The 17,900-nt window shown below is 35.3% G+C and overlaps 1 protein-coding gene across 1 annotated transcript; it reads right to left on the reverse strand.

Annotated features, from left to right (window-relative positions):
- Nucleotides 1-901: 901 nt before the first annotated feature.
- On the reverse strand, nucleotides 902-15,047 carry LOC150107200 (LRP2-binding protein-like). Its single transcript, XM_090391683.1, has 4 exons — nucleotides 14,971-15,047; nucleotides 13,663-13,776; nucleotides 9,001-9,149; nucleotides 902-1,079 (listed from the first exon to the last, which is right to left on the reverse strand). The coding sequence occupies exons 1-4, from the start codon at nucleotides 15,040-15,042 to the stop codon at nucleotides 902-904; spliced, it is 513 nt and encodes a 170-aa protein (XP_090247809.1). The 5' UTR covers nucleotides 15,043-15,047.
- Between the last annotated feature and the right edge of the window lie 2,853 nt (nucleotides 15,048-17,900).

A 17,900-nucleotide genomic window follows, 5' to 3' on the forward strand; every position in this document is an offset into this window, starting at 1 on the left:
ATCTGGCCGCATTAGGATGACATAAGCACGTTCGTGAGATTTTTTTTTTTTTTTTCGCGAACTTCGAATTTCGAATCACTTGTGCTAAATTCAACCTCCTATTACCTCTTTCATCCATTATCTTGAGCTGGAACCTGGTTCTTCCATCGATATTTAAACTACAATCTGATCATTTAAAACAAATGTCAATAATTTTCTCTTGTGTCTAACCATACTCCATTCTATAATTATGATTATGATGAACCATTTTTTAAATATGAGTCAATGGTTGCAGGACCTTAATTATCTTTACTATTTCTCAAAGAAATTACACTTATAGTGTGAAAGATTCAAGCAAAATTACTACAATTGGAATAAAGAGCTACATAGATTTTGCTGTATTATGAAATAGAACTTTTAATATTGTTTTCGGTTAATGTAATGATAAATAAGAGAAAATTAAACAGAACAAAAATTAAATATGCATAACCAGCAGGATGAAATTAATACTAGTTAAATTTAAAATAATATAGTTAAGGTAAATAATAATTTAGGACAGTGTGATATATAGGAGATTGCTGTGATAAATAGATGACTCATATTATGAATTGAATAGTAGTAGTAGTAATAATAATTTATCGTCTATCGAAAAAAATTGTATTAAAATTATATATAATGATAGAGACAGAGCAGAACATTATATTATATTCTGCTCTGTCTGTTACGTGTGTTATATGAATTGATCTCATTCAGATTTACACAGCTTTCATTCAGTAGGAATATTCCAAAATTCTGACTCAAAAAAATTAGATTCTGTATGGAAAAATAAGCTGTTTTACATAAAAAGCTAATATTACGCGTAATGTATACATTGTTAAAATTTCATCACTAATTCATTTTTGTAAGCATTGATGAGGAATTCTTAGCATTGCTCATTCTCACCCTGCGACTCCAGGTTTTCATTACTACACGCTTTCAAATGCCAGAAGAAAGCATTTTCGATATTTTGTGTACCGTTTCCACTATAAAGCATACCTAAAGCCGACTGGGCTCGAACAGTTGCTGGAGTAAGGTTACCATAAGCTGCCTGCAACCACCATCTGAAACAGAGAAAAAAAAAACATGGATGAGGAATAGAATATTTAATTAAAAAGTATTAACACAGTTCACATTTACCGATGACCTTTGTAAGTTACTTCCGATAAAATTAGTAAAGAATACAAAACGCTTTACCGTAAAATTGAATGAAAAGTTAACGTTATTAATGGTGACATCGCCATTCTGATTGAGGTATTAGTGAATATTAACTGGCATCATATGGTTTGCGCGTGTATTATTGATGCTATTTAACCAGCTTTTTCTAGTCTAAAAAAAAAAATCCTATAGTTATGTGTACCATCCTAATCCGTATCGCTCTCCAACAGGCTGTGGATTCGAATTCCTGCCGAGGACATGAATATTTGTGATTGTCTTTAGGTGATGAGATTCATATGAATATGAATCTCATCGTCCAGTGTGAGACCTATGTCCGTACCATTCATCACAAAGAATATTCTTCGCAGGGAAAATACATCGCAAGAAAATTGAAATAATATATTGGAATGATACACATATATGAAAAACTGCAAAACAAGACATATTTTAGAAAATATAGTTTCTTATGTATTATTTAATTAGATTTTATTTCAATTTTTTATATTTTTATTCTGCATAAAGTGAAATTAATATTTTGTTTTTACTGATCAGTGAATTACCTAATTTCTGTTTGTTTCTTAAAATATTAATCTTTTTTTTTCTTCTTACTTAGATAATTCATTGGATATTGATATTTTGCAAAAGTATGATAGGGTTGTCAGGAAGTAAGAGCGCAAAATTTAGGAATATTTACAGGTAACCCTCGTATAACGCGGTCTACAAATTGGAGTAACCTTTGTTGAACGTGGTACTTATACAACGCGGTTTCGATATAAGACGGTCTACAAACTATAGTAACTCTTTATCAAAAAAAATCAGCTAACGCCTTTTATTCCCGTATAGGGAGTAGGCGAGGCCGTTTTAGCCCTATCTAACTTTTGGAGATTGAGTGGGCAGTTCAATCTCCACTGGTACCCAATCAGAAGAGATAGCTGGCCCACGGTTATCACTAATTAAGCAACATGCAGGGAAGAGAGACAGCTCAGCAAGTGCCGCCATCTCGTGGTCTATAACTCTAACACAATATATATATATATATAGTGTCTGAAATAGTGAGTTCTACGGTCGATTTTCTTGAGTTTACGGGAGAAAAAACCCACTTGCTCATGCCAGAGATTGACTAACAAGGGAACCGGTCGAAAAAAGGCTTAGAAAAATTTCCTGTACTAGATCCGATACCAAGAAGTTTTCCTTCGTGCAGTCAAGCGCCGTGGTGTGCAAACGCCACATCCACTGAGCTACACACTCCTGTAACCCTTTATCTTTTCATATATTTTTCAACGCGCGACTTAAAAATCAAATTTTATCTTCGTTAAATTTGCGTCTGCCCGTACCGCGCATGTAGTTAGCGAATTTATATTAGGGAGAAATACCCTTTAGCACGCATGTACGTCAATTGTTTACTGTATAAAGAATTTATTGTTGAAAATTGTCTTCGTTTTCTGCGAGGAAAGCGCATTAAAAATCATAAGTGTGTTAATCTCAAGCTGAGCATTTTATTTTTTTATGAGTTACATACAATACGTAATGCTTTTTTATGTAAAAAGAAATATTTTTATAGTAATGTCCACTTAGAGCGCTTTTGCGATATGGTTGAAAAATAAATTAATGAATTAATTGATTGGGAAATAGATTTAAATGACGAGTAACTGGTACAATTAATAGATGACGTCGAACCAAATGGCGGAGAAAGTTACAATCAGAATCTTCGGCAGAAGATTCTGATTGTAATGAATCTGTTAAAGAATTCAGTTTAAAGAAATTAGCAGAAGGATTGGACTTGGAGAAAATTATTTTATGGATAATGATCTCTCAATGGAGCGCTCCGGAAAAATCACGAGACAATTGGATATTTGTTTAGCTACGTATTATGAACTTAATAAAAAATTGCAGCATAGTGGTAAACAAGATCTCATTACTGACTTCTTGACAACTAAACCAACCGAAGTATGCAATGAGAATTATACTAATGAGGTCCAAGAGATTTCAAGTGATGACGATGCCCGGCCACTCGTAAATAAAGAACATCTACGAAACGTCAGTTTTGAAGAGAGTGATGACGATTAAAATATACACTTTATTTTATTTTGCCCAAAATATTTATGTATTATGTGCAATGAAGTTTACGTACAATTTATAATTTTTTATAATTTTATACTATGTATTTGTTTCATAGTTTATTTTTTTAATTTATAATTTTATATATTTTACATGAATTACCTGAATTAAATAAAAATATTTTTTTTTGTTGGATATGTCATTGTTTATATCATCTTAATAAAAAAAAAAAACGATTTCGGAACCTAACCCTACTTTTTCTATTTGATCTGAGTCTTGCATAACGCGATTTATATAACGCGGCATTTTTGTGGAACCTAACATCAGCGTTATACGGGGGTTACCTGTATTCATATTTGTAATCTTTCGCTATTTTTCTACGCACTTAAGACACCCATGCAATTGTGATTTTTTTTCACTAAATTAATTCAAAAGTTAGGTGCTTTCTATTATAGTACACCCGTATATTTTGGAACTAACTCCACTCTTCCTGCATAATAAAGCGATTATGACGACAATTATTGTTTTATAGGGACGCTGTAAGACTATACGTGCACCTCAGAGTAATCGTATTAAACAAAGTGAGAGTGAAATTATATAAATGCTTTCATGGTGTAAACCAGATCTAATCACTTAGTAGACAATACATTTTATTTCTTCTCTAAACACTTGATTCAAGATAATTATTTTTATCAAACAATTATTTTATAAATTAATGGAAACTTGAATCTTAAAAATAAAAATAAAAAAACGGCTCCATGCATTTCAAATTAAATTAATTTGAAATTAATAACTTAATATTTCACTTTCTACAGAATAAAATTATAAAAAAGTGAAATAAAATCTAATTAAATAATTAATACAGAAAGAAACTATATTTTCTAAAATATGTCTTGTCTTGCATTAGTTATATATTGTATATAACTAATAATGTAATGTAATGTAATGTAATAAATAATGTAATAATATATATATTATTACAATATTATTTGAATTTTCTCGCGATGAATTTTCCTTGAATAGGGAGACCACTGACCCACTTATTGAGGGATGGAAGTAACGTGAAAAAGTTCCACGTTTGGTCTCTAAGCCAGAGTTTCTTCCTCACGTAAAAAATAAATAAAAATACCAAATATATAAAATTTAATAAAAACAGAATAATAAATCTTTAGTCCACCCACGGTACGAATGTGCTGCTTGTTTATAAATAAACTTTTCGTGGGTAGGAGCCACATAAATAAAAAAAGGGTTCACTTTTGTTCAATACCACAATATCAGCATCATCCTACTCCAAGATACAACAAAAGAGGTTCAAAGTTTGGTAAAGCTTTTTCCATATATCGTAACCAGAGTACAAGAGCAATTAATGAATATGTGAGATTAAAATTATATATAAATACATAAATTATGAATTGAACTGATCTACGATGTAACAGAGAATAAGTTAGAAAAATAACAAGTAATGAAAAATAAGATAATGAATGATGCAAAAGAAACCGCCGAATACTGCCTAGTGGACCTCTTTCTGACTGCAGCATTTATGTTATTTCAACCCAACAGTTTTAAAAACTACTGCAAATTGGTAGAAGCATGAGTATAGTAAATATCAGAAGCTGAGTATTCTGCTCTGAAAAGCAAGCATGATTTTATACCATATTAAACCACACCATTTTATGTGAATTTTGTCCAAGAAAGGTTTTAAATATTTTGCGTATTTATTTATTTAACTTTTAATTTATACTTTTTTTTTCCTTCAAAATTCTAGGTGGACAAGTTACTGATATAAATTTAGTGATAACCTCAGATGTGGATCAAACTAATGACGTGAAGAAGAATTAGTGGGTATATTTCCATGCTAGCCTCAGGGGCTCACTTTAGTGAGTACGGGCGTGGCAAACCCGAGGTACCTGATGCTGGACCATGCCTTACTTCATGTAATATACATCTGTTATATTATCTGTAGACTGGTCCCTCCTCTTCCTCCCTTGCTTTTTCTTTCTTCTCTTCTTGCTCCTTCCCCCAAATGCTATTAGAGTATTCGAGGGGAATCTTTCCTATTTTGCTGTGTCATTTCGTCTTGTGCTAACAGGACACTATCAAACACTGTAACATAATCAGGCCATCAAAAAATGTTCATACCGCATCGTCCGTCGCGCGGGTTACCAAGGGACGCGTTCGGGTTTTAGGCAGAGGGACCCGTTCGAAAAATATGTTACAGTTTCTCTTAGACACTACTCCTCAGCACTCTGCTAGAGGAAACTCCATCAATGGGCCCGCTACCCGTTTGGGGGAGGTGTTTAGGGGAAGCGCAAAGAAATGATTCTGCAAAAGGACGGAAATGGCAACGACAACGGCACCAGACTATGGCTTTAGGCAACTGGAACATCTCTCTGACAGAGAAGGATTTGGAACTGGTCGAGGAAGCCAAGAGCTACCGGCTAGACTTAGTCGGGCTTTCTTCAACCAAGAGGAGAGGCTCTTGAACTGTCGACCTGAATAAGGGGTGGAAGCTCTACCGCTCTGGTGTGAGCCCTACAATGTCTGCTCAGGCGGGTGTGGGGATACTCACAAGCCCCCAGCTGTCAGACTGTGTTGCTGAGTGGATCCCATTAGGGGGAACGGATATGTGTGTTAAGGCTTCAGATGAAAAACCATGATTTGGTTGTGGTGCCTATGTAAAAATACCAAAGCCTATGTACCTAATCTGGAGTCAGACTACTCTGCCTTCCTAGAGGAAGTGGATGCTGCTTTTGACAGGGTGGCAGACATGGAATCAGTCCTGCTAATGGGTGACTTCAATGCACATGTTGGAACAGATGACCAGACATGGAGCGGGTGTGGTTGGGAGGAACGACACCCCTGACCTTAACGCGAATGAGTTGAAATTATTGGACTTCTGCTGTACTAACAGCTTGTCCATAATGAACACCTTCTTCCAGCACCGAGAAGTCCATAAGTATACCTGGTATAGGGATACACTAGAACAAAGGTCTCTGATTGACTTCTTTATAGTCTCGGCAGACCTATTTTTCTCAGTATTGGACGTTCGTGTGAGAAGAGGGGCGGAACTCTCAACTGACCACCACCTTGTTGTGTGCACCCTACGGCTTCAGAAACCAGATGCTACTATCAACGCTGGTAGGCCTAAGTAGCTATACCGCGTGAAATGGGAGGCATTGGAAAATGAGGCTGTGAGGAAGAATTATCAGACGACATTTCTCCAGGTTCAAAGAGATTCCCAAGCATACTGCAGATGTTTAGGAGGAGTGGAAACTGTTCAGAACAGCTGTCTCTGCCTCTGCACTCTCATGCTGTGGCAGAAAGCGGCTCGGCGTGGCAACGGGCAGTGAGAAAAGGACACCTTGGTGGAACCAAGAAGTCCAAAAAACTGTCCGGGGAAAAAATTAGTCCTTCCTAACATGGCTTAGGGTCAGGTCACCTGAGATGCATTTGCGGTATGCTGAGGCAGTAAAGACAGCAAAGCAGAAGGCTTGGGAATCCTTTGGAGAAAGTTAGACTCATCCTATGCAAATGCAAACAAAGTATTCTGGCAGACCATCCGCCGCTTTCGAGGGAGGAAATCGTGCACAGCAAGGGCAATTAAGGCCTTTCACGGTCCACTTTTAACAATCGAGAAGGATATCCTCCACAGATGGAGGGAATACTTTGAGAGCCTTCTTAACCTGGGTGGCCCAGCAGTTTTGGACATCCAAGAGGTGCAGATCGGGGCAATGACTAGTCTCACAGCAGAAGAGGTCCATTTAGCAATAAAATCGCTAAAATCGGGCAAGGCTGCTGGCGATGATGAAATTCGGCCCGAAATGCTAAAAGCCTTAAATTGAAACGGTGTTCTCTGGCTGACCCGAGTGTGTCAGGCTGCTTAGATATCTGGGCGAGCACCAAAGCAATGGCAGACAGGCATAATAATACCAGTCTTCAAGAAGGGAGACCAGAAGGATTGCAGTAACTATCGTGGCATCTCTCTGCTCAGCCTGCCTGGGAAAGTGTATGCTAGGTACTTGGAAAGACGGTGCAGGAGCATAGTTGAGTCAAAGTTCCAGGAAGAACAATGTGGATTTCGTCCTGGTAGAAGCACAACTGACCAAATCTTCACTTTTAGGCACGTCTTTGAGAAATCTTGGGAATATGCCAAGAATTTCTACACATGTTTTGTGGACTTGGAGAAGGCATATGACCGGGTTCCTCGGTATAAGCTTCGGCAAGTAGTACAGGAGTATGGAGTGGATGGCCAACTATTAGCTGCCATCAAGTCCCTGTATGAATGCCCAGAGTTTTGTGTCAGGGTAAACAGCACAAAGTCTGAACCTTTCACAGACTCCGTTGGCCTCCGCCAAGGGTGTGTTCTGTCACCCCTCCTTTTCATAATATTTATGGACTGGATTGATTAGGCACAGCAGAGGAAGTGAGTGTGTCAGAATTGGAAGATGTAGCACTGGGTGTCTGCTTTTTGCAGATGACCTAGTTCTGCATAGCTCTTCCACAGATGACCTCCAGCTGACCCTGGATAGGTTTGTAGCTGTTTGTGCAGACGCCGGAATGAAGATCAGTGTAGCCAAAACTGAAACATTTGTGATCTCAAGACAACCATTCCAGTAAACTCTACATGTAAGTGGAGTCCCAATGATGCAAGTGGAGAAGTTTAAATACCTTGGATCCATATTCATATATTCATACTGGAATTGGCTTAGCAAGCTTGATATTGCGGGAGCTTGGCCGTTCGGTAGTATTGAAGCGGGAATTAAGCCAGAAGGCAAAGCTGGCTGTCTTCAATACAGTCTATGTCACCATCCTCAACTATGGTCATGAGAGTTGGGTAATGACCGAAAGAATGCGGACACGAATCCAAGCGGCTGAAATGAGGTTCCTTCGAGTGGTTCGGGGCTGACAAGACTCGACAGAGTCAGAAGCTCTGCAATTCGGGAACCCTCAATACTCAACCGCTGCTTCTCGTTGAGAGATCACAGTTACGTTGGTACGGGCACCTGGTCAGAATGCCACAAGAGAGGCTCCCTCAGCAGGCCCTCTTTGCCAAGCCAGAGGGTGGGAGGCTACGTGGAAGGCCAAGGACTCGCTGGATAGATTATATCCAAAACCTTGGGTGGACACGTTTGGGAATCCCACCAGAACACCTGATCTTTGTGGCAGAGGATCGTGACCATTGGAAGTTCTTCTTGCAGCTGTTGCTCCCACAACCCAATTAGAAAAGGTAGGCCTTGAAGATGTATGTATGTATATATGTATTTCCATGCTATATCAGCCCTCATATCATGACATCATTAATGGTAGCCAGGGCCTGTTTTTTCAGTAGTCGTCAAATGAATTGCTTCCACATAGTACAACTATCCAGAGTGCTTTTCTTCGGATATATAAGTGAATGTAGTATTACAGAGGTGTGAAAGAAGCTATATTGTGAAGTCGGAGTGGCTGAGTGATTCATATAGGTTTCCTTTAGCAGGCATGGAAAGGAGGAAGGCTTAACGGATTTGGATGCAAAAAAAAAAAAAATTACTGCGAAGTTTTTTTAAAATATTCATTTGGGTAAAAACGGAAGAAAATGAGAAAGGTTAGGTGATTATGGAGACATTTGGTGTCTATAATCATCTTCAGCACCCATATTTACCTATTTTATTTAAATAAGTGATTCAGTTAAGCCACTCCGAACTTCACTGCCACATTTATAATAATCTTAGAGTAATTAGCATGATTAAGAACATTCTTGGTTAAGTTGCATCATATTTGCCAACTGACCGTTCAGCATCTTCATCCGACTTTGGAACTCCAGTACCTCGAAAATAAGCCAGACCTAAATTGTACTGGGCTTGCCTTACGAAGGGCTCATCTTCCAAAGCAAAACTAGTGGATGTTGCCACTTTGTTCATGTAATTTACGCCACGAGTCTAAAATAAACAAATAAATGTCATATCATAATATCATACATTATAATTCTATTAAAACTTTTTAAAAAAATAATAAGATCATACTTCCTAAAGTACTGGATAATCTGACCAAATCACAAGATACAGAAATATTGGCTTCCATCGTGACCGAGGAAATTCTAGTAGCGAGCGTGTTTAAGTACGACGGTACTTCATGTTAAGCATGAAGTGCTTGCAAATATCGATTAGTAGCTTCATGTCACAATAGAATTTTGAATAATGAACTAATCAAAGGCTTTCAAATTTCCAGGGCTACTGAACTCAAAAACTAATTGGAAGAAAGGAGCTTTGATTTTGTTCAGTCCTACAGTATACCGCAGGACACATGCAACAACAATATCCCAGAAAGTACTTAGCCTACGAAGAACATAGCAATAAGAGATATTTTGCGGACGAGTTGCAGTCCACAAATCCATGACCACATCCGTGTGCAGCAGTAGTTACAACAGTATCGTGCCGCAAAAGCCGAATCATCACCTAGTAAGACATTTTAAGGTGAAAACGAATCTTATTCAATTTTCATTCAATAACCCAATCCGATGACAGTCAGATTGGGCCATTCGATTTATAGCACAGTATGAAATCTGTCATTTTATTTTTTTATTTATTTTATGTTATTTATATGGACAATGATTTCTGTCATCTGTTTAGTTAATCTCCACCTAAGACTGGCTAACTAAATCATGCACCAAAAAAAAAAAGCTTATAAAATTCTTCCAATCACAGATACGACATGAACCTAAATCTATTTTAGAAACATGTGAAACACATGACTCAACTACAATCAGAACAAATAGACATTAACTTAGATAAGCAGAAGGAGGGTGTTGCCATTTCGTTCATGTGATTTAAACCACTAGTCTATAACCTATGGTAGTGTATTTCCCTTACACGTTCGGCGGGAGTCTATTTGAACATTTGTGAGATAAAATTTTAGGCATGTGGGAAATTTACAATTTTCTGCAATTAAAAAAAAAATAAGTTTTTCATGCAGCTCATCCTAATGGACTGCATTAAAGATCATTTGCTCAGTTTGTAAGAAGCTCTTTAAAAAATCGACAATGATAAGCTGTTAAATGTAGCAACCCACGATATCCTTTTAGAGTCGGTTCCCAACCGGTGGTACGTGTACCTCCGGGGGTATGTGCTGGGCCGTTCAGTAGTACACGAAAACTAATCAGTAATGGCGGAGAAACAAGTAAAGTAAACTCTTTTACATTAAGATAGGCACTGAACAAAAGTGTCAGTATTTAAAAAAAAGGGTAGAATTTATAGAAATGGATTTAAAAGGGGTACGCAAGTGGAAAAAGGTTGGGAACCAAAAATATAAACTTATTTTATAAAATTATACATTTATATATATATATATAAATGTATAATTTATATTTATATATATATTTATATATTTATAATATATATATATATATATATATTCATTTTTCTAAATTAACCGACTTAAAACCCGAGAATTATAACACAATAACATTTATTTGAAAAAACGCAACATGTTTCGTCAAGAATGACTTCATCAGGCGATAAGAAGATAGAAAGACATTAAAAGACACTGAAATTAACATTGACACACTCTAAAGCTATACAATTAATAAAGCCATAATATTCGACTGTAAATTACAGTTATTATGAGCTTAAACTACAGTCCGAGTTAAAGTTCTATTGTTGTACACCTGTGCATGTGTGGAATCACGCGATCTCCAGTATCTAATAGTAGAGTTGAAAGAGTCAGGCAAATTATAGCTAAGATTGTTATTCATGTGAAAAGGGTCCAAGGTTATTTCCTTTGACTCGACAATGCGACGCTCTACCTCATCATGGCAGATGTGTAGGTTTGAAGTTGAAGTCCAATTTATTTCATGTTGGTGGCTTTCATTGTTCATGTTTATTGAAAACAGGACATGGCTTGACAGAGCAGTTGCTCTGGTTCTTTTATAAGCAATGTCGCGCTGGTGCTCTTCGAGCGTAGTAAGGTAGATTTCTCTGTCTGCCCATAGTAAGGCTTTCTGCATTCACAAGTTACCTTGTATACACCTGGGAATTGTAGAAGGTTGTGAGGTTGTTTATAGTTGTTGAAGCTTGATCTTATTTTTGGCATAGTCGAGAAGCACGTTTTTATGTTAAACTTCTTTAGAATTCTACTCAGCTTTTTGGATAGTGTGCTGATATATGGCAAGACGATATGACCTTTGGAGTCGTCTTGTGTCTCTACGTTGCTACGTTGACGGTGGGATAATTGGTTGTTAATATTTTTTAGAGAGTAGCCATTGTTTTTAAAGGTCCATTTAAGATGTTGTAGTTCCTTTTGCAGTTCTTCTTCATCCGATCTTGCACGATTCGCTAGAGTTGATATAATACCCAACTTTTGCACTGGATGGTGATGGGATGACGCATGCAAATATCTGTCTGTATGAGTTGGCTTTCTAAATATAGAGACTTTAGTTGATTCAGGCGTCTTGGTGAGTTTAACATCTAGGAAACAGATGGAACTATTTTCTTCAATCTCCATAGTCAATTTTATATCTTGATGGCGGTTGTTTAAGTGGTCGAGAAACTTGTGAAGATTCTCAGTACCATGCTCCCATATGAGGAATATATCGTCCACATATCGAAGCCAAATTTTCGGTTCTAAAGTAAAAGAGGAGATTGCTTTTTGTTCAAAGTCCTCGAAAAAAATGTTGGCTAACACAGGAGAGAGGGGGCTTCCCATAGCTAATCCTTTGACCTGTTTGTATAGTTTACCTTCGAATTCAAAATAGCCAGAGTTTACACAGTGAGATAACAGAGAGAACATTTTATTTGAAATCTTGTTTTTTAAAATATGGAGAACGTCCTGTGTCGGAACGTTGGTAAAGAGTGCTACCACGTCAAAGCTCACCATGATGTCAGAAGATATTAGTTTTAGGTCCTTTATTTTAGAGACAAAATCTGTTGAATATTTAATATAAGAAGAAGATTTTCCCGCATAAGCTTTTAATATATATATATATATATATATATATATATATAAAATGTCTAATAAATATAAATATATATATATATATATATAAATAAATGTATAAAATGTCTAATAAATGTAAATATATATATATATATATATTATATTTTATAAAATATAAAAATTATAAAATTAATACAAAATTAATAACGGAAAACTCATGTACAAAGATTATTTAATAGTATAATTTTCGCCTATGTCACAGGCATCTTCAGTACATTTTAAGCTCAAATTAAACAATAACTGACAATTCCAAAAAGCGCCATCTAAGTAGCTGGTGTAAGATAACTAAAAAGGTGTCAATAAATATCCTAACAAAAAAAAAAAAATATATATATACAATAAAAAAAGTTAGGAAAGATTAGCTGATTTATAAAGTACTATCTCCCATAAAGGGGGTAGACGTAAACCATTGGATCTGTTCAAGTTAGGAGAATGAAGTAAAGTTTCACATGTTTCTTTATAAAGCCGTTCCATGAGGAATCGATAGACGTAAACAGATGGTTTACGTCTATCCCCCCTTTATGGGAGATAGTACTTTTTAAATCAGCTAATCTTTCCTAACTTTTTATTGTATATATAATTTTATAATTTTTTAATTTCCGTTATTAATTTTGTATCTATATGTCTACTCACGGTATACCTCTTTTAAAACTTATATAAAATTAATAAAACATAGAAAACATCTTTAAGGCACCACGGTACAAATATCAGGGTGTGCTGAAAAGCTGTGATAATCACAATGAAGGAATTGAGGTAGAACCATGTTCTAAGTGTTTATCAAAACTTTTCACCCCCCCCCCTCGTAACATAGGTTTATAAAACCCTTTCGGGATTGGAGTGCCGCCAAAAAAAAAAAAAAAAAAAAAAATCTATGATTGGTTATCACGGATCAGACTTCACGGCCAGCCCCTATCCAGTAGATGCAGAAGAGATGACAGGAGAATGCGAGGGGAGAGGGAGGGGTGGGAGAGTCTAGAGTTTTCACGAATGACGGTTCCAGTGTTCTGTGTAAAGAGCTTTTGATCAAGGATTCATTATCTGAAACAGAGTTTTATTCCTAGAAATATAGACAGACGTCAGAAAAGCCAGCAGATATTTTTCCTGCCGTTTAATGTAGCCAAGAAAAATGGGTATTCTTATAGTTTTGGACAGATTACGTTTTTAGGTAACAACTGATATTCCGGTGTGGTTGTGAAATGATATTTAAGATACTTAACTTTTGTGTCTAACACCTAGACTTCCAGGCGTGCTATGTAATCACCGTCATAATGTGCCAGATATATATAACCCTACACACTTTTTCATTCTGCTAAGACCATTAACAAAATAAATATTTAAATCACCACATTTTAACAAAACAAAAATGTAAGCTACCATTATTGAAAACATAAAACGAATTAATAAGTATGTGATAATTAAATTGTTTATATGATTATCACTATTACTGCAAAGGACGCTTACGGTATCTTCGGCGATGCCAAGACCATCATAGAAAATCACTCCCAGGAGGAAAACTGCTTCAAGAAATAATTCGTGAACTTGTTGGAGTAATTCTTGCGCTTCTGTGTACTGGCCCTAATATAAAAAGAGAAGCCAAACAATATCAGAAGAATAATATTATTTGATTAAACAAAAGTGCTGTTAAATAATAACCATTATCTCAAAGGATTCTTTCCCTCAGAGAATATTTGCGTTTATTAGAAGTAAGTTTTCTTTTGTATTCACATACTCGTATTCTTCCATTTCGTGTTTAGATCAAATGGCATGTAACAGTCAAGTAACTTGGCTTCTTAGAAATTTGTTTACTGCTTATAACAGGATGATTAATACTATCTGCGTTGTGTGCTATATCTATAAATTGCGTTTATTATTATGACGGAAATGGAAAACCTTAATTTCCAGAAGGGAAAAAATCTGCCACCTCCATATGAGACCGGCTCTCACCTTCAGTTTAAAAACCCTGGATCTTTGCATCCTGGACAGGATTCGAATCTGCGACTTTCCAACCAAAGGGCATCGCTGATATGGACTGAGCTAAGCGGATCTTCTGCGTTTGCATATTTATTGCATAATATTTAAAATATATTGCCTGATATTTTATTGCATTAAAAATTTATTAATGAAATGTCCTAATATTTATATATTAACAAAAATGACATATAATAGTACTTTAAATTGTGTGTGTATGTGTGTGTGTGTGTGTGTGTGTGTGTGTGTGTGTGTGTTATGCCTAAATATAGTTTTGGTTTTCTATACAGGCGTTATTTTTGCCTAGTTGTGGAATGATAAACCCGAGTTGCTGGGTTGCCGGTAGGAAAAATCCCCAATCTCCGTATGACACCAGTTAACTCATCTTCAATTAAAAAAAACTTTATACAGGTATTTGGTAGATGTTTATCGTTTTTTTTCTAATTCGCATAATAATTACTGTTAAATATACAGTATATAACAATCACAGAGAGATGGTAAGTAGATGTTTCAGCTACTTAAGAATGTACTTGAACGATTATTGAGACATCGGAGGCATTTTAACGACTACGTAATAGCAGTGAAGAACACTCGCTTACGCTGTAGAATTTTGTGTTTGTTAACAATCACTATCGCCTTGGCTAATAACCAAAACTTCAATTACAAAAAATGGAACAAATTTAATTTGAAATAATATCTACATGTACTGTGTTCCTTAATAGGAGCAAAAATAGATATTATTTCAGACATAAAAAGTGCTTTGAAAATAATAAAATAGTTAAACCTTAAAAATATACGTACTTGTGAAAACTTTTCTCTGGCTATCCTCAAAATTTTTTTAGGCTTCATTGTAACCAAAGAACTTTCATCCATTGAGTCAATTTCCTATTCAAGTTTTCTAGTTCTACATATAAGAATATAAGTTGGTTTATTCTTATCAATTTAAACATCACTTATTGAAACATCATAACATTATTCAATATTAAAAATCCGACTGAAACACTTAAGTAAACGATTGCAGAAAATCATAAGAACAGTGTCTTTAATGCAGTGCTTTCCAAACTTTTCATGTTGGTGACACACATTTTAGACAAACATAATTTCGCGGCACAGTAATTCAGTCTGATGTGCCTCTCATGGGTCACGTGGTCCGTATTAATGCAGACCGTTCAACAGTTGATTCTTGCGTAGTTTCCTCTATAGTCGATACATTTTGTTCATCACAAACGTCACCTTTAGCTTGTCTTTTATTAATTAGAAACTTATCCATTTTACGGGTAATTCAATACCAATTTGATAAATAAAACTGTGCGAATTTATTGTAAAGCTTTAACAGTAACTAAACATAAAATACAAGCACCAGCTCTTCGTTTATTCACGTTGCAGTTAGAATAAACATCAATAATAACATTTGTACGAATAAGTAGTGCGTTTTATTTTTATTGGTCGAACGATAATAATACGATAATAAGAACCGAGCGACTACTACGTGATAAAACCACAGGGATGAATTCGGCTGCATTTATTCTCCATTATTTATCGAAATATATTGATATGAAATATTCTTAAAGGTTAAAAATAATTAAAAGATAGTTTGTATATATAATTTTGACGGCGCTAACTAAAAGTCGTACCGGTACTTTGCGAAATGGATTCCGCTGTAGAAATTTTCAGCGATTATTCTGTTTAACGCTTTATGTTCACGCGACACACCTTCACACTGCAGCCGATACACTAACGTGTCGCGACACACAGTTTGGGAAGTTCTGCTTTAATAGAACGCTTGTATAGTGAAGACATTTATTAAACACAACTGAATCTCAAAAACAACTTTTGTCATATGTGATGTAGATATAACTACTTTTTTTTTTACTTTAAGCAAATAAACATAGGCTCAGCAGATGGCTCATAATTTTTTACATACTGTACAATGCATTTTGAAATTGTTCAGAGTTTGTAGCTTTTCATTTGCCGATAGTTTGGTTATTTCGCAAAAACTATCATCATTTATGGCAGCTTTACTCAAAGGATGTTCTACCAAATGGCAGTGTTACTTTTGTGAAAATCCAACGGATAGGCTGAAAATTTTCGAGAGATAGGGGGATCATGAAATGCTTTATCCGTCATTATTAAGTCATTTTTGGCTTATGACATCATATCTGAAACGGTCCGACACATTTTTCTAGAGACATTAATACTAAAGTTCATTAAATTCTATCAAGCTAACAGAAGTTATTGCAAATATGTAATATCGGCAGGCTTTGTCGACATTATATAATGCACTTGTAGATTTGAATCATATATATTCAAATCTTACCCTGCAAATGGTCACACTGAAACAAAAGTCCAGAGATCTCGACTAATTATTGTTAGGATATGATGTCATAAGCCAAATATCAAATTTCTAAGAATAAGTCGAACCAGAATAGCATGAGAAAAGGATGGAAAGATAAAATGAATATAAAAGGCGCTTGCGCATTTTAAAAATGCACTTTTCGAAAAGAACTTAAAAAAAATTAATCGCCTCAGTTAAATGGAACGAATGTCAAATCTAATCTAATCAAATTACTGCGAATGCATAGTATACTTTGGTGATTCGCAAACGCTGATAATTACACCAGAGTCGTTTTGTGAGTTAAGACCTATCTACACCGCAAAATGAAATTAAAAATAAATAAAAATAATCGGTGGGTTAGAACAATATAGGTTCGAATCTGTCTATCACTAGAAGAGCCTTTATCAAGGATTTTCGTCTGAAGAGTAAAAAGGCCTCATAAGAGCAGAATGGTCGCCCCTCTTTCCAGAAACTCAAATTTTCCTTTCTGCAAAGAAATAAATCAGCCAGAAAACACAAGACGTGCAGTTGACAAACATCAAAGATTACGTAGATATGATTAACCTCCCTATAATAATATAAATTATGAAGAGCTAGGCTATCAGCAATGAAGGGTGGGAAGATAAATAAAATGGGTTTTAAATTTCCATACTCTATATTGCAAGAAAATCAAACTTCATATCCTAACGACCAGTGGCGTCGTGTGATCATTTCGGTTGGGTGTGCTGTCATGTTTTCCAGGAAAGGGGGGGGGGGGGGGGAGCTTAGAGACAAATAAAATGAAGAGCCAGGCCATTTTAAGCTTAACAGCAATGCAGAGTAGAAAGATAAATAAAATGGATTTTAAATTTCCAGACTTCATATTGCAAGAAAATCAAATTTATTGAATTACTTCAATCAATTTTTATAAATATTGATTTAATTAAATAATTACATCAGTAAACGTCTTTTAGCTTTTTTTATGTAATTATTTGTCGATATAAACTATATATACATTATTTTCATTTTGCATCGATTTTAATGATCTTTAATTCTAGGGAGGAAAAAATGTATTCAGAATTAATAGCTTTTAGCACAATTTCATATACAAAAAAATTGACCGGCATATTTTATTAAAAATCAAACTAATTAATTAATCCTAAATTAAATTATTTCAGTTTAAAAGCAAAAATCATAAAACTAACAAGTAAGATAATATTAAAATATACATACACTTACCTTTTAAAAATGTATTTTTTTGTTTAAATTTGTTTCACTATAAATTTACTACACAGAGGGCAAACTAACCGGTCACTGTTCACAAATGAAAAAGATGAACCAAAAACAGGAACACGTGTTTTTTTACTGCAATAAAACACGTGTTCCATGGCTACCCCGCAACAGGCCAACCCATAAT

Source organism: Typopeltis vanoorti, chromosome 4 (genome assembly GCF_054136105.1).
Source record: "Typopeltis vanoorti isolate ZY-2024b chromosome 4, IOZ_Tvanoo_1.0, whole genome shotgun sequence".
NCBI lineage: Eukaryota > Metazoa > Arthropoda > Arachnida > Uropygi > Thelyphonidae > Typopeltis > Typopeltis vanoorti.

Coding starts and splice junctions, on each gene's coding strand:
- LOC150107200 (XM_090391683.1), bottom strand. CDS start 15,042: ATGGATGAAAGTTCTTTGGTTACAATGAAGCCTAAAAAAATTTTGAGG. Junction 9,150..13,662: donor TTGGCATCGCCGAAGATACC/GTAAGCGTCCTT, acceptor TGTTTATTTTAG/ACTCGTGGCGTAAATTACAT. Junction 1,080..9,000: donor TCGGATGAAGATGCTGAACG/GTCAGTTGGCAA, acceptor TCTCTGTTTCAG/ATGGTGGTTGCAGGCAGCTT.